Source organism: Eleutherodactylus coqui, chromosome 7 (assembly GCF_035609145.1).
Source record: "Eleutherodactylus coqui strain aEleCoq1 chromosome 7, aEleCoq1.hap1, whole genome shotgun sequence".
Classification (NCBI taxonomy): domain Eukaryota; kingdom Metazoa; phylum Chordata; class Amphibia; order Anura; family Eleutherodactylidae; genus Eleutherodactylus; species Eleutherodactylus coqui.
In genome coordinates this window covers 6,335,569-6,357,522 of record NC_089843.1, presented here as the reverse complement: position 1 = coordinate 6,357,522, position 21,954 = coordinate 6,335,569, and the positions used below count along the sequence as shown (strand labels likewise).

The window sequence follows — 21,954 nt, the reverse complement described above, 5'->3', positions numbered from 1 at the left end:
GTTGTAGTGATACTGACCAACAGAATAAAGCTGGTATTTTTGCCCCTTCACGCACACGTCAAGGGAAAATGCAAGAGTTATGATTCTTTATTCTACAGTGGGGAGGAACAAAAAAAAGGTCAGCGTCGTTATGAGGTTAAAGGGAAGCTTCATCAGGGTTTTACAGCTTGTGCGGCCATTTCCTATACTGGATCTTGGAATTCCATTGAAATTACCGGTAGGTCATATACACGGCTATATACCTGCCTGAAGGTAACATGCAGGTTCTCGCCAACACCGTCTGTCAGAATTAGTTTTTAGAAAATGAAGGGTTAACTAATTAAAGGGGTTGTCCTTTCTAGAAACTTTGACTTTCACTTCTGCCCCATATCCCTGCTATTGGACACATTATGGAATTGTGCAAGGTGTACTTACTTTCACACTCCTTGACATCCAGATTAAACTGCTGCAAGGCCCCCATTGTGATCTGCTTGACGTCAGCTTCCAGGAGCAGCTGCATCAGAGAGGTGGAGAGGTGTTTGCAGGCAGACATACAGGCCGTCTGGGCAACCTTACCCTGCAAGACAGAGAACACGTGGCAGTCAGTCATGTCGGGGGTTGTAGTGCTCCATGTGTGATGGGATGCATTATGGTCATGCTGGGGGTTATAGTATAGAAAAAGTGATTACAAGCTAAATGTCACTTACTCTCTAGAGAGTTAAAGGAAAATACTGCAAATACCAGTGGAGTAGCCTCGATGGGGAAACCGGCGAAGAGGAAGAACCTCGATGGGGAAACCGGCGAAGAGGAAGAACCTCGATAGGAAAGAAGAAGAGGAAGAACCCTCGATAGGAAAGAAGAAGAGGAAGAACCCACGATAGGAAAGAAGAAGAGGAAGAACCCACGATAGGAAAGAAGAAGAGGAAGAACCCACGATAGGAAAGAAGAAGAGGAAGAACCCACGATAGGAAAGAAAAAGAGGAAGAACCCACGATAGGAAAGAAAAAGAGGAAGAACCTCAATAGGAAAGAAGAGAGAGAACCTTGATACAGCAGTAAAAAACCGAAGGAGACAACGAAAAAGACCTCGATAATAACCTCGATACGGAAGTAGATGAAGAAGAGAAAGTCGGCAAAGTAGAACCTCGATACGGAAAACAAAGAAGTTGAAGAACCTCAGTAAGGAAGAAGAGGAGCAAGAACCTCAGTAAGGAAAAAGAAGAGCAAGAACCTCAGTAAGGAAAAAGAAGAGCAAGAACCTCAGTAAGGAAAAAGAAGAGCAAGAACCTCAGTAAGGAAAAAGAAGAGCAAGAACCTCAGTAAGGAAAAAGAAGAGCAAGAACCCCAGTAAGGAAAAAGAAGAGCAAGAACCCCAGTAAGGAAAAAGAAGAGCAAGAACCTCAGTAAGGAAAAAGAAGAGGCAGAACCTCAGTAAGGAAATAGAAGAGCAAGAACCTCAGTAAGGAAAAAGAAGAGCAAGAACCTCAGTAAGGAAAAAGAAGAGCAAGAACCTCAGTAAGGAAAAAGAAGAGCAAGAACCTCAGTAAGGAAAAAGAAGAGCAAGAACCTCAGTAAGGAAAAAGAAGAGCAAGAACCTCAGTAAGGAAAAAGAAGAGCAAGAACCTCAGTAAGGAAAAAGAAGAGCAAGAACCTCAGTAAGGAAAAAGAAGAGCAAGAACCTCAGTAAGGAAAAAGAAGAGCAAGAACCTCAGTAAGGAAATAGAAGAGCAAGAACCTCAGTAAGGAAAAAGAAGAGCAAGAACCTCAGTAAGGAAAAAGAAGAGCAAGAACCTCAGTAAGGAAAAAGAAGAGGCAGAAGCTCAGTAAGGAAAAAGAAGAGGCAGAAGCTCAGTAAGGAAAAAGAAGAGGCAGAAGCTCAGTAAGGAAAAAGAAGAGGCAGAAGCTCAGTAAGGAAAAAGAAGAGGCAGAAGCTCAGTAAGGAAAAAGAAGAGGCAGAAGCTCAGTAAGGAAAAAGAAGAGGCAGAAGCTCAGTAAGGAAAAAGAAGAGGCAGAAGCTCAGTAAGGAAAAAGAAGAGGCAGAAGCTCAGTAAGGAAAAAGAAGAGGCAGAAGCTCAGTAAGGAAAAAGAAGAGGCAGAAGCTCAGTAAGGAAAAAGAAGAGGCAGAAGCTCAGTAAGGAAAAAGAAGAGGCAGAAGCTCAGTAAGGAAAAAGAAGAGGCAGAAGCTCAGTAAGGAAAAAGAAGAGGCAGAAGCTCAGTAAGGAAAAAGAAGAGGCAGAAGCTCAGTAAGGAAAAAGAAGAGGCAGAAGCTCAGTAAGGAAAAAGAAGAGGCAGAAGCTCAGTAAGGAAAAAGAAGAGGCAGAAGCTCAGTAAGGAAAAAGAAGAGGCAGAAGCTCAGTAAGGAAAAAGAAGAGGCAGAAGCTCAGTAAGGAAAAAGAAGAGGCAGAAGCTCAGTAAGGAAAAAGAAGAGGCAGAAGCTCAGTAAGGAAAAAGAAGAGGCAGAAGCTCAGTAAGGAAAAAGAAGAGGCAGAAGCTCAGTAAGGAAAAAGAAGAGGCAGAAGCTCAGTAAGGAAAAAGAAGAGGCAGAAGCTCAGTAAGGAAAAAGAAGAGGCAGAAGCTCAGTAAGGAAAAAGAAGAGGCAGAAGCTCAGTAAGGAAAAAGAAGAGGCAGAAGCTCAGTAAGGAAAAAGAAGAGGCAGAAGCTCAGTAAGGAAAAAGAAAAGGCAGAAGCTCAGTAAGGAAAAAGAAGAGGCAGAACCTCAGTAAGGAAGAAAAAGAGGCAGAACCTCAGTAAGGAAGAAAAAGAGGCAGAACCTCAGTAAGGAAGAAAAAGAGGCAGAACCTCAGTAAGGAAGAAAAAGAGGCAGAACCTCAGTAAGGAAGAAAAAGAGGCAGAACCTCAGTAAGGAAGAAAAAGAGGCAGAACCTCAGTAAGGAAGAAAAAGAGGCAGAACCTCAGTAAGGAACAATTAAAGAGAACTACCTTATCCAACTTGTGCGGGAGCCAACTAGAGGGAGGGCCATTCTGGGCTTATTAACCAATAGACCCGACAGAATCATGGGGGTGCAGGTTGAGGGACATTTGGCAAATAGTGATCACAATAAAAATAATTTCCAGTCATTCAATAGGAAGCCTTATCAGGGAGCGACAAAAAAAACTAAACTTTAGCAAAGCAAAATTTGATCAGCTGAGATTTGCTCTCGGAAACATTAAATGGGACAATGTCCTCAAAAATAACAATACAGATGACAAATGGGAGAAGTTCAAAAACATCTTTAATACCCCACATGAGCAGTTCATACCCACCAAAAATAAAGAACTACGAACAAAAGGAAACAAATGTGGCTCAATAAGACCGTAAGGGGGGCAATAAGTGAAAAAAAAGAAAGAAAGCATTTAAATTACTAAAAGAAGAAGGCAGCAAAGCAGCGCTGAAAACATACAGGGGAAAAAAAACTAAATATCTAAGGAAAAGATAAAAACTGACAAGGAGGTAGCAGAGAGACTGACTGACAAACATTAGAACTGAAAGCATTGGCCCTTTAACAAATAATGCAGGATCTAGTAAATAGTTTTTTCTCGAGTATAAAAACGAGAAAAAAATATTTGTCACACAAGATGCAACGCGGTAAAATGAACCCCCCAGTAAATATCACCTGCCTAACACAGCAGGAAGTGCAGAGACGGCAAAAAAATAAATAAAAATCGACCAATCGAATGCACCCAAGGGTTGTAAGGGACCTAAGTGGCGTGATAGAAAAACCGCTATTTCTTATATTTAGAGACTATTGAGATCGGGGATATACCACTGGATTGACGCATGGCAAATGTGGTTCCAATATACAAAAAGGGGTCAAGAAGAGAGCCTGGTAAGGAGTTTCTGAGAGACGCCATTCTAGAATACCTCAAGGAAACCAACGGAATAACTCCTCATCAACATGGGTTCATGAAGGGTCGATCATGTCAGACCAATATGATCAGCTTCTACAACTAAGTAAGTTCTAGGCTGGAACATTCTTCTTTAAAATTATTTTTCTAATAGGAATTCTATAGTTTAAGGTAATATAGGCTGATATAGGCGTATATATAATTTTATACGGTTGAAGTTTATACAATGGGATGGTAAAACATATATCACAGTCTAGGTACTAATAGAGTCCAGGATAGAAGGAGTTAACATCCAGCTGTGGTGTTTGATTTTAATTGCACATACTTTTTAAGGAAGTTGCGTATGTAGTTACTACAAGGTGATCAAGGCTCTGCCGACAACTGAAACGCCTCCTTGTTTTTAGCTGGATATGTAAAAGCACCAATAAAGCAAGACAGATCCTTTTCTTTAATTTGAGTCAGCCTTTTTTCCTTGGACCTGGGAGAGTCTACTGATCTCGTATATCTGGACTTCTCTAAAGCATTTGACACCGTGCCACATAAGGGGCTGATATATAAAATGAGAAGCTCGGATTGGGTGAAAACCTGTGTATCTGGGTAAAGAACTGGCTCAGAGATAGAAAGCAGAGGGGGGTAATAAATGGTTCGTACTCTGATTGGGCCACAGTCACTAGTGGGGGCCACAGGGTTCAGTATTAGGCCCCATTCTGTTCAATATATCTATCAACGACCTGATAGAGGGGCTGCACAGCAAAATATCAATATTTGCAGAAGATACAAAATTATACAAGAGAATTACAACTACAAGATACTACAACTTATCTATAAGACACAGACCTAATAAAGGGGAGGAGGTGTTGTGTTGTATGTTAGGAGAACATTCATCTCCACAGAGATTCAAGCTTCAGAGCTGGGAGTTCTGTAGAAACTGTTTGGGTAAGAATACAAGGAGAGAACAACAGAAAGGACACCATTGTAGGCATTTGCTATAGGCCGCCTGGACAAGCAGAAGATATGGAGGAACTCTATCTACATCACATGGCCAAGCTCTCAAAGAAGCCCAACATAGGGATCATGGGAGATTTTATCTAGTCAGACATTTGTTGGGAATCTCTCAGGTAAAAGTTATGGATCCAACAGATTCTTATCCGCTCTTGTGACAACTTTATCTTCCAGAAGGCAGAAGAGAAAACAAGGGGATCTGCTATCTTGGCCCTAATTCTTACCAACAGGGAGGGAATGGTTGAGGGAGTAAGGGTGGCTGGGACCTTAGGAGGCAGTGATCATGATATCCTTGGATGTTGGATAACAAGGGGAGGAAGACCTGAGAAGACTCAGACCTCAAGGTTGGATTTCAGAAAGGAAGATTTTACTGAACTCAGAAAGAGGGTAGGAAGAATCCAATGGCTGGATGTTCTTAAGGACAGAAATGTCCAAGGAGGTTTGGAAAAATTGTGAAATGAGATTCTCAAAGCACAATCGTTACCAACCCCTAAAGAAGGAAGAATGGGAAACATTTGAAGAGACCAGGATGGATGAACACCCGCCCCAGTTTTTGGCTACTCCCCGCTGTGACGTGCTTGTTTTGGCCCCTCCCCCCGTAGCACGCACGTCAAATTTTTTGGCTGGTTGGCGAGAGAGAGAGAGAAAGAGAGAGATGAACCCCCCCCCCCCCCACCTCACCCCCCAAAAAAGCTCAGGACCCAGCAGCCCACATACAAAAATGCTCGAGTCTCCCACTGTAGTCAATGGGGTTCGTTACATGAGTATAGAGCTCTCGAATTTTACGAAAAGCTCAACTCGAATAACGAGGACCCAAGCATTTGGGTGCTTACTCATCTCTAATGCTATTGGATGCTTAGCACAAGATCAAAATGGTGAATTGGTTAAGAATGATGCTGAGAAGGCCGAACTTTAAAATTCCTATTTTGTATCTGTTTTCTCTCAGAAAGTAGATGTAACATCAACTGATCTTCCCTGTGCTATTGGGGGAATAAAAGAATGCATGCTATCTGTAAGCAGAGAGATGGTGAGGCAACACTTAGCTAACTTAGATGAATTCAAGTCTCAAGGTCCAGATGAATTACATCCTAGGATACTAAAGGAAGCAGCGGAGGTAATTGCTGAACCACTCGCCATAATCTTTGAAAATTCCTGGAGAACAGGAGAAGTCCCAGAAGATTGGAAAATGGCAAATGTTTTCCCTATCTTCAAAAAAGGGGAGAAGGTGGATCCAGGAAACTACAGGCCTGTGAGCCTGACTTCTATACCGGGAAAGATCTTTGACCAAATTATTAAACAGCATGCATGCAAGTACTTGGATGAGAATGGAGTAATTAACCAGAGCCAGCATGGGTTTGTAACAAACAAGTCATGCCAGACAAATCTGATTTCCTTCTATGACAGAATCACCGACTGGGTTGATCAGGGATATATGGTGGATATAGTTTATCTTGACTTTAGTAAAGCATTTGACAAAGTATCTCATACCATTCTTATTGATGAAATGACCAAATCTGGGATTGACAAGGCAACTGTTAGGTGGATTCACAACTGGCTGAGTGATCATACTCAAAAGAGTGGTCATAAATGGCTGCACATCCAAGTGGAAGAATGTATCAAGTGGGGACCACAAGGCTCTGTCCTGGGCCCAGTGTTGGTCAACATTGTTATAAATGATCTGGAGGAGGGAATTGTGGGAAACTGATCAAATGTGCTGATGACACAAAGCTAGGAGGGATAGCTAACACTAAGGAAGAGAGAGTATTCAAAAAGATCTAGAAAAGCTTGCACAGTTGTGGGCGACTAACAGAATGGTATTTAACAAGGAGAAATACAAAGTCCTACATCTGGGCAAGAAAAATGACAAAAGCACATACAGAATGGGAGGAATTGAGCTAAGCAGCAGCACATGTGGAAAATACTTGGGTATACTAATAGATCATAGACTGAACATGAGTCAACAATGTGATGCAGCAGCCAAAAAGGGAAGCCCAATTCTGGGATGTATTAAGAGAAGCAGAGAGTCTAGATCACGTGAGGTCATTATCCCCCTCTACTCTTCCTGAGTCAGACCTCATCTGGAATACTGGGTCCAGTTCTGGGGACCCCACTCTAAGAAAGACAGACAAGCTGGAGCAAGTTCATAGAAGAGTTACTGCGCACAGTTCTGGTCACCAGAACTCAGAAAAGATGTTGCAATGCTTGAGGAGTTTCAAAGAAGGGCAACTAAACTAATAAACGGACTGGGAGGACTGGAATACCCAGAGAGGCATCAAAATTGGGATTATTAACCCCAGAAAAAAAAAAAGCTAAGGGGCGACCAAATAACTGTATAAATCCATGAGGGGACGATACAAGGATCTCTCCCATGATCTGTTTATACCCAGGACTGCGGCAGTAACGAGAGGGCATCCGCTACATTTAGAGGAAAGCAAGTTTCATCCCCAACACAGAAGGGGGTTCTTTACTGTAAGAGCAGTGAGACTGTGGAACTCTCTGCCTGAGGATGTGGTGATGGTAGAATCCATAGAGAAGTTAAAAAGGGGACAAATGTTTTTAGAACAGCACAACATTAGAGGATATAAACATTAAATAACCAGAAGGGTTGTTCATCTCAAATGTTGCGCCCGGGATTACTCTGACTACAGAGTTGGGAAGGAAGTTTTTCCCCCCAGAATGAGGATAAATTGGCTTCTGCTCAAAGTTTTTTTTGCCTTCCTCTGGATGAACAAGGGGAGGGGGTGGAGGGAGAACAGGCTGAGCTAGATGGACATTTGTCTGTTTTCAGCCCAGCATCCTATGTTACTATGACTAGAAGGGGGCCGGCTCGGTTTTCGGCCCGGCTCCCAGCTTTTTACAGGATGAAATAGTGTAGCATGCTTTTAAATGGAATTTAGCAACAGAGGTTTTGAAGAGAAAGAGGGGCAGAAACAAGGGAGACCCTCAATAAGAGGAAGACCCTAAAATAAGGTGAAGGAGGGAGACCCTCAATAAGAAGGAGGAGGAAGAGGAGGCGTAAAAACCTCAACAAGAAGGAGGAGGAACGTCAGTAATGAAGAACCTCCTTGATAGAGGAGAAAAGGGATGAGGCTGGGGATCGGCTTTATTGTATCACTAGAAGCTTTAATCCAACCGACGACTGAGAAGAGAGAAGCAGAAAACATGTAGCTGCTGAACAGCCATGTGGAAACCTCCCAACCATGGAGCCCCATCACCTCTGCACATGGCCACTGTCTAGTACCTCCACACCGCGCAGCGATCGCCCCAGCGTCAGACCGCACGTACTTTAATAGCTGTACTGTTTTAGCGCTATCAGACTGAAGTCATGACTGCAGTACCATCTTGTGCCATCTGTCGAGGGCCAGACTCCACAAAACCTCTGAAGTGCCCAGTGATATCCTTACAAGACGGCAGCAGCAGCTCCAGTAAGTTGCTTGGTGCGGCCTTCTTAGATCGGACTTGTTTCTCTCGATCAGATAAATCCCCTCCTCCCCTCTTTGCGCTCCCGGTCCTGTACAGTTTTTGCAGTGCGACCGGCTGCATTATCTTGTCAATAGAGGGCACTGCCATTAGGAAATCCCACCACCATGAAGGGGGTAACGGGGCTCAATTCACTCCCAAGGCGTTAGACAGGGGTGACATGAGCACACTGATGAGCGGCATGATCCGACACCTTTCCATCATCACCAGCAGAGGCTTAACCAGTACACTGTCCTCTGCGGGGTCGCACCACATGGGTGGCCTGCACTCCACATCAATGGGCTTGCGCAGTTAAGAACCTGTCGCCAGGGGTCCTTCCTTGGACCCAGTTTGGTAGGTACTGACCACTACATACCACGCAGACTCTACAAGTCCCACCCTTCTGCTGCGCTCTGACCAGTCGTCTGTGGTCCTTGTCACTCACTCTGACCAGTCGTCTGTGGTCCTTGTCACTCACTCTGACCAGTCGTCTGTGGTCCTTGTCACTCGCTCTGACCAGTCGTCTGTGGTCCTTGTCACTCGCTCTGACCAGTCGTCTGTGGTCCTTGTCACTCGCTCTGACCAGTCGTCTGTGGTCCTTGTCACTCGCTCTGACCAGTCGTCTGTGGTCCTTGTCACTCGCTCTGACCAGTCGTCTGTGGTCCTTTTCACTCGCTCTGACCAGTCGTCTGTGGTCCTTGTCACTCACTCTGACCAGTCGTCTGTGGTCCTTTTCACTCGCTCTGACCAGTCGTCTGTGGTCCTCGTCACTCGCTCTGATCCTTACACTGCTTCCAACATGAACAGCTGACTAATCTGTGGCCACCCAGCATATCCCCCCCGACAGATAGTCAGCGGTATTCACTTCCCGGCAGTGGTTATGCAGCGGCTGATCGGTGGAGGCCGCTAATATAAATCCGTGCAGCTCCCAAATATAGCCGGCGTTTCTAGATCCGGACGCCGAGGCCCGCGTGTATGAAGGTGTTCACAACAGATATTTGTCAAAAACCGTGCCAGGATTAAGGCACAAGGCGTTGTAGAAAAATGCATAGTTTGCGCCAAAAAAAGAAAAAGATTTTACAAGCTCGTCAATTCCACCCCAAATAAGTGGGCGTGGCCAGCTCTGCCTAGTTATCCAACAGTATTTATGAAGCATTACTACAAGTATCAGTAGAACGTGGTGCTGATAGAACCAACGGAGGTTGGGGTGAATGAGGAGGCTTTGGTGCACACAGCTGGCCACACAATAGCTCCATTTTTCTTGATTTTTTCCCCAATATTTTTGTTTTGGCGCCTGCAGCGCGGCTGTGTGAATCAGGCCACATTTTCCCCATTTTTGATGCAGCATCGGTTGTGCTGAACCTAAACCTCTGTGAGGAGCAACTTGGGAAAATTTGACACAATTTAGGACTGTCAAGCTCTAAAAAGAATTGGCGCAATCTACAGAACAGGGGCCATTGTGCGTGTGCGATCCTGTCTACACAGAGCCCACGTCGGCCATTGTGCGTGTGCGATCCTGTCTACACAGAGCCCACGTCGGCCATTGTGCGTGTGCGATCCTGTCTACACAGAGCCCACGTCAGCCATTGTGCGTGTGCGATCCTGTCTATACAGAGCCCACGTTGGCCATTGTGCGCGTGCGATCCTGTCTATACAGAGCCCACGTCGGCCATTGTGCGTGTGCGATCCTGTCTATACAGAGCCCACGTCGGCCATTGTGCGTGTGCGATCCTGTCTATACAGAGCCCACGTCGGCCATTGTGCGCGTGCGATCCTGTCTATACAGAGCCCACGTCGGCCATTGTGCGCGTGCGATCCTGTCTATACAGAGCCCACGTCGGCCATTGTGCGTGTGCGATCCTGTCTACACAGAGCCCACGTCGGCCATTGTGCGTGTGCGATCCTGTCTACACAGAGCCCACGTCGGCCATTGTGCGTGTGCGATCCTGTCTACACAGAGCCCACGTCAGCCATTGTGCGTGTGCGATCCTGTCTATACAGAGCCCACGTTGGCCATTGTGCGCGTGCGATCCTGTCTATACAGAGCCCACGTCGGCCATTGTGCGTGTGCGATCCTGTCTATACAGAGCCCACGTCGGCCATTGTGCGTGTGCGATCCTGTCTATACAGAGCCCACGTCGGCCATTGTGCGCGTGCGATCCTGTCTATACAGAGCCCACGTCGGCCATTGTGCGTGTGCGATCCTGTCTATACAGAGCCCACGTCGGCCATTGTGCGTGTGCGATCCTGTCTATACAGAGCCCACGTCGGCCATTGTGCATGTGCGATCCTGTCTATACAGAGCCCACGTCGGCCATTGTGCGTGTGCGATCCCGTCTATACAGAGCCCACGTCGGCCATTGTGCGTGTGCGATCCCGTCTATACAGAGCCCACGTCGGCCATTGTGCGTGTGCGATCCTGTCTATACAGAGCCCACGTCGGCCATTGTGCGTGTGCGATCCTGTCTGTACAGAGCCCACCCCCGAGGCCTGGGTGTCGGCAGTCGCCGCACTTCTACTCTCCGCTAGCGTTCAGTGTTTAAGTGAAGAAATATGTCATCCATCAGACAGAATGGCGGCTGCGGACGGAGGCTTCCTGCAGAACACGTCTCCTATCAAAGAGCTCGTTAAAGGCCACTTTACTGCCTGACAGACGGAATAAACAGTCATTAATCTGCAGGCTGGAAGCGGCTCCTCAGGAGCGAGTGGGGGGGGGACTCGCAGAAGCTACATGGTCCTGCCCATCTGAGGGCGCCGTGACACGGCGGAGAACCGCACACTCCAAACTGCGTCGCGCACCAAGGCATCAGCATACTGCCATCACTTCAGGACAGGACAGGGGGTATGCACAAGTCTCCTACTTGCATTGCCCCGGGTTATCTCCTCGCCTGGCGCGGGGTGCGGTAAGACGGTTTCTTGAAGTTCTGCGGCTTGTTAACACTTGTATTTAAATCCTTGGTATTTCGAAGAACGCGCCCGCTGTCGGAGAACACCCCCCCCCCCCCCCAACACAACGTGCACTAAACATCTTGGCCCCGTTCTGCTGACACAGCTGAGGGTTTGTACCAGCGCACCAACATAGGGAAGAACTATGGGATCCAGGATAGGTGCCTGCACTGACACACTGTAACGAGCCCATCAGTTCTGCATCTATTATTAGATATTCATTAAGATTTTAATCATTTTTAAACAAAACCACAGCAAACATTGCCCACACCATGCATCACATCCACTACACGTAAGCTCCATCCTGGGCTTGGTAAACCAAGCCTTGTAGACCAAGCCCACGACTAATACAGCCCCAGAACCAAGCCCACGACTAATACAGCCCCAGAACCAAGCCCACGACTAATACAGCCCCAGAACCAAGCCCACGACTAATACAGCCCCAGAACCAAGCCCACGACTAATACAGCCCCAGAACCAAGCCCACGACTAATACAGCCCCAGAACCAAGCCCACGACTAATACAGCCCCAGAACCAAGCCACGACTATAATACAGCCCCAGAACCAAGCCGACGACTATAATACAGCCCCAGAACCAAGCCGACGACTATAATACAGCCCCAGAACCAAGCCGACGACTATAATACAGCCCCAGAACCAAGCCGACGACTATAATACAGCCCCAGAACCAAGCCCACGACTATACTACGGCCCCAGAACCAAGCCCACGACTATACTACGGCCCCAGAACCAAGCCCACGACTATACTACGGCCCCAGAACCAAGAACACGACTATACTACGGCCCCAGAACCAAGAACACGACTATACTACGGCCCCAGAACCAAGAACACGACTATACTACGGCCCCAGAACCAAGCCCATGACTTATACGGCGCCAGAACCAAGCCCATGACTTATACGGCGCCAGAACCAAGCCCATGACTTATACGGCGCCAGAACCAAGCCCATGACTTATACGGCGCCAGAACCAAGCCCATGACTTATACGGCGCCAGAACCAAGCCCATGACTTATACGGCGCCAGAACCAAGCCCATGACTTATACGGCGCCAGAACCAAGCCCATGACTTATACGGCGCCAGAACCAAGCCCATGACTTATACGGCGCCAGAACCAAGCCCATGACTTACAGTGCCAGAACCAAGCCCATGACTTATACAGCGCCAGAACCAAGCCCATGACTTATACAGCGCCAGAACCAAGCCCATGACTTATACAGCGCCAGACCCAAGTTCATGACTAATGCAGCCCCACACCCAAGCTCATGACTAAAGCAGCTCCACACCCAAGCTCATGTCAAATACAGCCCCACACGCAAACCCATGACAAACACAGCCCCAGAACCAAACCCATGACAAATACAGCCCCAGAACCAAGATCATGACAAATACAGCCCCAAGCCCATGACTAATACAGCCCCAGAACTAACCCAATGACTAATATAGCCCCAGAACCAAGCAAATTACAAATACAGCCCCAGAACCAAGCAAATTACAAATACAGCCCTAGAACCAAGCTCATGACAAATACAGCCCCAGAACCAAGCTCATGACAAATACAGCCACAGAAGCAAGCACATGACAAGCACAGCCCCAGACCCAAACTCATGGCAAATACAGCCCCAGACCCAAGCTCATGGCAAATACAGCCCCAGACCCAAGCTCATGGCAAATACAGCCCCAGACCCAAGCTCATGGCAAATACAGCCCCAGACCCAAGCTCATGGCAAATACAGCCCCAGACCCAAGCTCATGGCAAATACAGCCCCAGACCCAAGCTCATGGCAAATACAGCCCCATACCCAAGCTCATGACAAATACAGCCCCACACCCAAGCTCATGACAAATACAGCCCCACAGCCAAGCTCATGACAAATACAGCCCCACACCCAAGCTCATGACAAATACAGCCCCAGAACCAAGCTCATGACAAATACAGCCCCAAAACCACACTGATGACAAATACAGCCCCAGAAACAAGCTGATGACAAACACAGCCCCAGACCCAAGCTCATGACAAATACAGCCCCAGAACCAAGCTGATGACAAACACAGCCCCAGAAACAAGCCCATGACAAATACCGCTCCAGAAAGAAAACCCATGACTAATACAGCCCAAGAACTAAACCAATGACAAATACAGCCCCAGAAACAAGCTCATGACAAATACAGCCCCAGAAACAAGCTCATGACAAATACAGCCCCAGAAACAAGCTCATGAAAAATGCAGACCCAGAACCAAGCCCATGACTAATACCGCCCCAGAACCAAGCCCATGACTAATACAGCCCCAGAACCAAGCCCATGACTAATACAGCCCCACACCCAAGCTCATGACAAAAACAACCCCAGAACCAATGACTAATACAGCCCCAAATCCAAGCCCACGACTAATACAGCCCCAGAAACAAGCTCATAACTAATACAGCCCCAGAACCAAACCCATGACTAATACAGCCCCAGACCCAAGCTCATGACAAATACAGACACAGAACCAAACCCATGACAAATACAGCCACAGAACCAAGCTGATAACAAATACTGCCCCAGACCCAAGCTCATGATAAATACAGGTCCACAACTAAGCCCATGACTAATACAGCCCCAGACCCAAGCCCATGACAAATACAGCCCCAGAACCAAACCCATGACTAATACAGCCCCAGAACCAAACCCATGACTAATACAGCCCCAGAACCAAACCCATGACTAATACAGCCCCAGAACCAAACCCATGACTAATACAGCCCCAGAACCAAACCCATGACTAATACAGCCCCAGAACCAAACCCATGACTAATACAGCCCCAGAACCAGGCCCACGACTAATACAGCCCCAGAACCAAGCTCATGACTAATACAGCCCCAGAAACAAACCCATGACTAATACAGCCCCAGAACCAAGCAAATTAAAAATACAGCCCCAGAACCAAGCTCATGACAAACACAGCCCCAAAACCAAGCTGATGACAAATACTGCCCCAGACCCAAGCTCATGAAAAATACCGCCCAGACCCAAGCTCATGACAAATACTGCCCAGACCCAAGCTCATGACAAATACCGCCCAGACCCAAGCTCATGACAAATACCGCCCAGACCCAAGCTCATGACTAATACCGCCCAGACCCAAGCTCATGACAAATACCGCCCAGACCCAAGCTCATGACTAATACTGCCCCAGACCCAAGCTCATGACCAACACAGACCCAGACCCAAGTTCATGACAAATACAGCCCCAGACCCAAGCTCATGACAAATACGGCCCCACACCCAAGCTCATGACAAATACGGCCCCACACCCAAGCTCATGACAAACACAGCCCCAGAACCAAGCTCATGACAAACAGAGCCCCACACTCAAGCTCATGACAAACACAGCCCCAGACCCAAGCTCATGACAAACACAGCCCCAGACCCAAGCTCATGACAAACACAGCCCCACACCCAAGCTCATGACAAATACGGCCCCACACCCAAGCTCATGACAAATACAGCCCCAGAACCAAGCTCATGACAAATACAGAACCAAGCTCATGACAAATACAGACCCAAGCTCATGACAAATACAGCCCCAGAACCAAGGCCATGACTAATACAGCCCCAGAACCAAGCTCATGACTAATACAGCCCCAGAACCAAGCTCATGACTAATACAGCCCCAGAACCAAGGCCATGACTAATACAGCCCCAGAACCAAGGCCATGACTAATACAGCCCCAGAACCAAGGCCATGACTAATACAGCCCCAGAACCAAGCTCATGACTAATACAGCCCCAGAACCAAGCTCATGACTAATACAGCCCCAGAACCAAGCTCATGACTAATACAGCCCCAGAACCAAGGCCATGACTAGTACTGCCCAGACTCATGCTCATAATATAAATACAGCTGCACAGATTCTCAATGTTCAACCAGAACTGAAAGTGTCATCAGCTGATGTGCAATATCTGAAGAGGGACATTAAGGAAGAGGTGAACGCAGGGCATCAAGCCGAAATCCAAGCACATAAAATACGACCAGCGAGTCTCATGCCGGAATCTTCATTCTCTCGTCCGATTTTTGTAAAGCCAATGCTTACTGAGTCAATATGCTAGTCAGCAGGATTGCTTTACTGCAGGGCTTCTGAAGCCTTCTAGTTGTGACCTGGCATGGCGCCTCAATAGGAAGTCCACATCTCCCTCCTAACTGAACCTGGGCAGAGACGGGCCATTTATCATCTCTGGATGGGGAAGAACAAGCACATAAACTGCCTTGGATTCTAAAACGTGAACCCAAATGGGAAAATGTGCGCAGAGCAGCCTCTTAACACCAAAACACAATCCAAAGTGTGCTAAAGTGAAATGTGCACAAATAGGTCAACAGCTGAAACCCACCATCTCTGGCCGAATCACAGCAGACCTGCTGGTTGCCCGGACCGTTCTATTAAGCCAGCCAAAAGAAATGGCCAAGATGGGGAAAAAAGGGCAAAAAGTTACATTTTTACAGAAGTACTACTTTTCTGTCAGAGTTCTGCACACCCTTTATTGACCCCCTCTAAAGACTGCATTAAACTGATGAAACTGTTTGGTGGGACTTTCACGTCATGTTTTTGGGCAGCTGGAGGTGGTGCAGCACGAGCCACGGAGAGCTGATGGGCCTCCCAGGGATCCCTACAAAGTACAATATGATAAAAGTATTGGGACGCACATAAAAGGTGATGGGATTGGATATTATTCCCATTCTTCCACCCGGTGTTGGCCGCCTTCGGTCTCAGTGACTGCAGTCCCCTCCACAGCCGCTCTTCACCAGATCCCCATAGATGTGCGGAGGGATTTGTCTCCACTCTTGAAGGAGCTTCAGATAGTGATAGGGGATGATGGGCGTGTACAGATACAGCTTTGTAGTCCGTCCCAAAGACGCTCGATGGGATCAAGATCCAAACTTTGGGTGGCCAATGAAGTCTGTAGACGTTCTGCTCCTCCACACTCATGCCGTATAACATGGTGCTCGGTCATGTTGGTGGAGACACGGCGCTGTACCGGAGTATTACCACAGGGGAGGTGATGCCACATTGTCCAGGATGTCTCTGTACCCATTGGTGCTGTAGGTGGACTTCACTATAACCAATGGCCCTAATCCTTCCAGCAGAACCCCCAACCCCTCACCCTAACAGAACCTCCCCCGAACTTCATTGTTGGGACGATGCCGTCACATAGAAACCGCTCTCCAGACAACTGCCACACCGAAGTGCCACCATCTGATCAGAAGATGGTGGACCATGATTCATCCACAGCACTTGCTTCTACTCACTTACAGTCCGTCGCTCTGAGTGCCATCGCAGGTGCTGCTGTGCATTCACTGCAGTTATATTGTCTGCAGCCGCTCGTCCTTGGTAACCCTTCACATGCCGCTCCCTACGGACGGTTCTGATGCTAATGGATGTCCCAATGTCCTGTGGGACCCCCTGAGCGAGGGCAGACGATGTGTGTGATGTCCTCACAGCTCCTACAAGGCTTCATTGTCCACATTCTGTCTGTTTACGAGGTCTCCCTGAACCGGATGGCATCCATCTCCCGATAACATGGCCAGCAGTGGACTCTGGAAGGTCCAGAAGCTGCGATGTCCATACTGATTACTACCACAAGAAATAGAACACCTCTCAGCTGCTGCACTGAACCACAATAGGACCCTTTAGTTCAGTGGATATAGATCATTAAGTCTCCGGCTTCATTCGGCATTCCTAATGACCCCGACTTTCCACCCATCTGATGCTGCAACCATGAGCATGAACTTCTTTGATCTCAAGATTAAAAACATCTAGGTTCCTGGCACATTAAGTAGGCCTAGTCCCTTCGGATACACAAGCTTCAGGTATTATCGTGGAGTAACCCCACGTGTAAATCATGTCCAGATGGAGTCAATGTGTAAGATATTGACTGCCTGTGAACGGTCGGTACTGGAGGCGATGCAAGAGAAGCTGCCCAGTGGCATGAGAAACCCAAAGGGAGCCTCCACAAGGATCAGCTGATGGCCTCCTGGCCCATTTCTGGCACCCCCTTGGCAAACAGCTAATGTTGAGCAGGTGACCCCTCAATGTGTATATGCAGTCTACTCCCATCATTGCCATGTCTTCCAAGCCCGAAAGGAGGAGCTGAGAGCCAAGAGGGAGACGTTCTATCTTTTATAGGTTTCCGCCAACCACATGGTTCAAAACAGTTTGAGGCTCTATTGCTTCCATTTCTTGCACCCATCTGCAGTCAGCCGCTTCTGGGTTCTTGTCCCTCACCAGGTTTTCCATTATCCATGGATAATGGCAATTACGTAAAAGTTAAAAGACAGTTAAAGTTTGATGCTCCTTTCAGTTTGGGCCCCGTTGTGCATTCAGACAGAAGATTAGGGCCACAATGGGTATGTTTCTGAACATGGGACAAATGGGCGTATCCATTTTGGGGTGAAAGTCTTCATTCCTGTGTGTACTATAAAAAAAACTAGTTTTAATATGACGCAATTGCCAAAAGACAAAAACACGTAATTTTTTCCTTCTGCTTTGCTTCAATTCATTCAAAAACGATGGGGTCAAAATACGCAGTGCACCCCTAGAGGAATTCCGTAAGGGGTCTAGTTTTCAAAATGGGGTCAAAATCCTCCTGACACCTCAGTGAGTACATTAAGGGGTGTAGCTTATAAAATGGGGTCACTTGTGGGGGGTCTATCATTCTGACACCTATGAGCCTTTGCAATCTTGGCTCGGTGCAGGAAAACAAAGTGTTCCTCAAAATGCTGAAAAGTAATGTTACATTTATGTGTCTCCTAAATGGTTAAAAAACAACAACCGTTTTTCCAATGTGCGCCCAGATTAGAGGAAACAGATCTGAGCAAAGCGTTGTACAGCGTGTTCGCACATATTTCAGATATTGCAGTGGAAAATATTTTTTTCAATATTTTCCCAGTTTTGGCACTTTTTATAAATAAACACAAATTGTATCGGCCTATTTTTTTCCGCCTAAATGAAATACAAAATGTGGCGAAAAACACAATGTCAGAATCACTGGGACACGCAGAACCTTTACGGAGTTATGACCTGTTAAAGTGACACGTCAGATTTGCAAAATTTGGCCTGGTCATTAAGGCGCAAACAGGCCTGGTCACTAAGGGGTTAATGTACTCACTGAGGGGGGGGGGGGGGTATTTTGACCCCACAGTTTCTTTTCAGACATTAATGCAATTTAGAGGAGAAAAAATAAAAATTCATTTGTGCAAATATGGATTTTTAAAGACAGGCCTTTCTCTATAATGCACATGAAAATGAGGATTTACACCCCAAAATGAATACTCCTGTTTGTGGCCCTAATCTTCTGTCTGGATGCACAACGGGGCCCAAACCGAAAGGAGCAGCCGGTGGCTTTCAGAACAGACATTTTGCATGTAGGTGATTTAGGCCCCATTGTCCACTTGCATGGCCCTTGAGGGGCCAAAACCATAGAGACCCCCACAAATGACTTCGAGGGGATGATCTGGCGTAGTGAGAGACGGCCATTGAAGCCCGTAGGGGGCTCGTCTGCGGACACGTCTTCTCTGGGGTGTATATATTTTTTAGCAGGGATATTCGGGCCTCAGGTCACACAACCCCTTGTCCGCAGGGTCTTCTCTTGGAGGGGGGGGGGGGGCGTGGGAATTCTCAGCAAAATGGAAGAACCGCATTATATTTTCAAACCACTGTTGGGGATTACTGACGCAAATACATGGGCCGTGTGAACGGCATGGGCGGACCAGGAGGACCACGTAGGTGCTGGATTTATAAACATAGGACATGGATGGCTGTGATAGGTCTATCACAGCCATGCATGTTAGCAGGGGCCAATCACTACGGTCCCTGCTGGTTACTATCCCAAAGGCAGTTTGGCATGTGGTTCTACTGCGTCTGCGCTGCTATTTTGTCAGCACCTGCGCAGATCAATGTGGGTGCCCGGCGCTATAGCAGGCTTGGAGGGACATCAGGTGAGTATTTTCATTTCCCATCATAGATCGGATCCGTGAGGGGAGATTAAAAAAGTTTCCAAAGTAAAAGTTTAACTTTTCCGTGATCCCATTATCCATTGGATATCGGTGAGTATGGGCCCAGGGGCAGCTCACGCGGTCCCTGGTGACGTCTCCGGCCTCTCGGCCATCTTTCGTAGCCAGGAGCCTAGGAATTGCAAATCTCCTGGGCCGATTCAGTCTTCTGCGCATGTGTTGCCTTTTTACCCCGCGGCGATCCGATCCTGAAAAGATACCTTGCACCATCAGCACTCAATAACCGTCAGGGACGTACATGGATGATGTGTCTACAAGAGGCCTATGGTGAAGACTGTGACTCATCGTTGGCCATCCCCACACAGGGGGCAGCATAGTGTTGCCAGTATTCATGAGCGCCCACCCCTCCCAAAAGCCTTTACCCAATCACAGGGGTTGTGTGTGGGACCAGCCGATTTCTCCTTTGAAGAGCAGATGACGTCAGAGTTCCTCATTCGGCCCGTTCATGCAGCTGATACATCGTTGACTCGAACAAATGCAAAGTCTTCTAGTCGTTGACATTCGCTGTATCAGTGAGCGACGGAACGACCGGCATAAAGCAACTAATTAGTGAAGACGACGACGAAGATGAACGATGAATGGACAGTAAACAATGTATCATCCATTGTTCCATCGCCGGCTGTCCTTCCCTTGAGGGGTTGTATTTCACCTTGCTGGCTGTAACGCTAATGATCCGTACAGAAGGACCCCGTACGGATGGTCCCTGCAGCTAAGCCGCCCCCAGGACTACTTGTAGGAGCGCGCTCCATGGCAGGGATTAATGGCATTGCACATTCCATGCAGTCTGTTAGCTGGCCTCACCATGCAGAACACATCCCACTACTCACCGGCATTCTGGAGTGCGAGTCGACTGTGGCCTATGGCAAGAAGGCAGGGGTCACTGTCTGGGTGGTGAATGCGGGGGTCCTAATAACACCGCAGGAGCGGGAGAGCGCCGCGGCTGCAGGGTCCTGGGAGAGCTCTACAGGGCATCCAGCTCTAACGGAGACAGAGCTCTAGAGCAAGACTTAAGGAAAACCACAATGGTGTGCGGCGACAACAACCACCTCAGCCTGTAGGTGGCAGCACAAGGGATGGAGGCAGACAGGACTGATCTCCCAGAACGGAAGCACCGGGACATCAGGCAGACCAAAAAATGTGCCGCCAGTCTCCACCATCTCAATACACGGTAACACCCTTTGCCAAAGACGAGAACATCCAGAACTCAGTCACCTCCACAGGAGGATGGCAGTGGGTAAGAGAAAGCCAGGGCAAGAGGGCAAACACACCAAGAATAATGCCTGGCACCATCAGTGTGTACACAGAGCCTCCCTCAGGACTAAGAGAGCCATCCCTCACCCTCAGGTTGGAGAATGGGAACAAAAGTATACAATAATATATAATACAGCTCTATACAACTCCAGAGGAGGAACACACACGCATATATATATATATATATATCACATCAGAGGATTGCAGCAAATGGGAGCTAAAGATACAATACTTTTTGCAAATTGTTACCTGTACATAGGGGGCAGTATTATACTAGTTATATTCTTGTACATAGGGGGCAGTATTATAGCAGTTATATTCTTGTACATAGGGGGCAGTATTCTAGTAGCTATATTCTTCTACATTGGGGCCGTATTATAGTAGTTATATTCTTGTACATAGGGGGCAGTATTATAGTAGTTATATTCTTGTACATAGGAGCAGTATTATAGTAGTTATATTCTTGTACATAGGGGGCAGTATTATAGTAGTTATATTCTTCTACATAGGAGGCAGTATTATAGTAGTTATATTCTTGTACATAGGGGGCAGTATTATAGTAGTTATATTCTTGTATATAGGGGCAGTATTATAGTAGTTATATTCTTGTATATAGGGGCAGTATTATAGTAGTTATATTCTTGTATATAGGGGCAGTATTATAGTAGTTATATTCTTGTATATAGGGGCAGTATTATAGTAGTTATATTCTTGTATATAGGGGCAGTATTATAGTAGTTATATTCTTGTATATAGGGGCAGTATTATAGTAGTTATATTCTTGTACATAGGGGGCAGTATTATAGTAGTTATATTCTTGTACATAGGGGGCAGTATTATAGTAGTTATATTCTTGTACATAGGGGGCAGTATTATAGTAGTTATATTCTTGTACATAGGGGGCAGTATTATAGTAGTTATAATCTTGTACATAGGGGGCAGTATTATAGTAGTTATATTCTTGTACATAAGGGGCAGTATTATAGTAGTTATATGCTTGTACATAGGAGGCAGTATTATAGTAGTTATATTCTTGTACATAGGGGCAGTATTATAGTAGTTATATTCTTGTATATAGGAAGCAGTATTATAGTAGTTATATTCTTGTATATAGGGGCAGTATTATAGTAGTTATATTCTTGTACATAGGGGGCAGTATTATAGTAGTTATATTCTTGTACATAGGAGCAGTATTATAGTAGTTATATTCTTGTAGATAGGAGCAGTATTATAGTAGTTATATTCTTGTACATAGGGGACCGTATTATAGTAGTTATATTCTTGTACATAGGGGGGCAGTATTATAGTAGTTATATTCTCGTACATAGGGGGCAGTATTATAGTAGTTATATTCTTGTACATAGTAGGCAGTATTATAGTAGTTATATTCTTGTAC

At 46.7% G+C, this 21,954-nt stretch overlaps 1 protein-coding gene across 1 annotated transcript in view; it reads right to left on the bottom strand.

Annotated features, from left to right (window-relative positions):
* EXOC6B (exocyst complex component 6B) overlaps nucleotides 1–21,954 on the bottom strand; it is a 167,854-nt gene that overhangs the window by 116,606 nt on the left and 29,294 nt on the right. Inside the window, exon 11 of the mRNA XM_066572846.1 lies at nucleotides 415–556. Coding sequence (XP_066428943.1) covers nucleotides 415–556 — 142 coding nt within the window. The remainder of the gene's footprint in view (nucleotides 1–414; nucleotides 557–21,954) is intronic.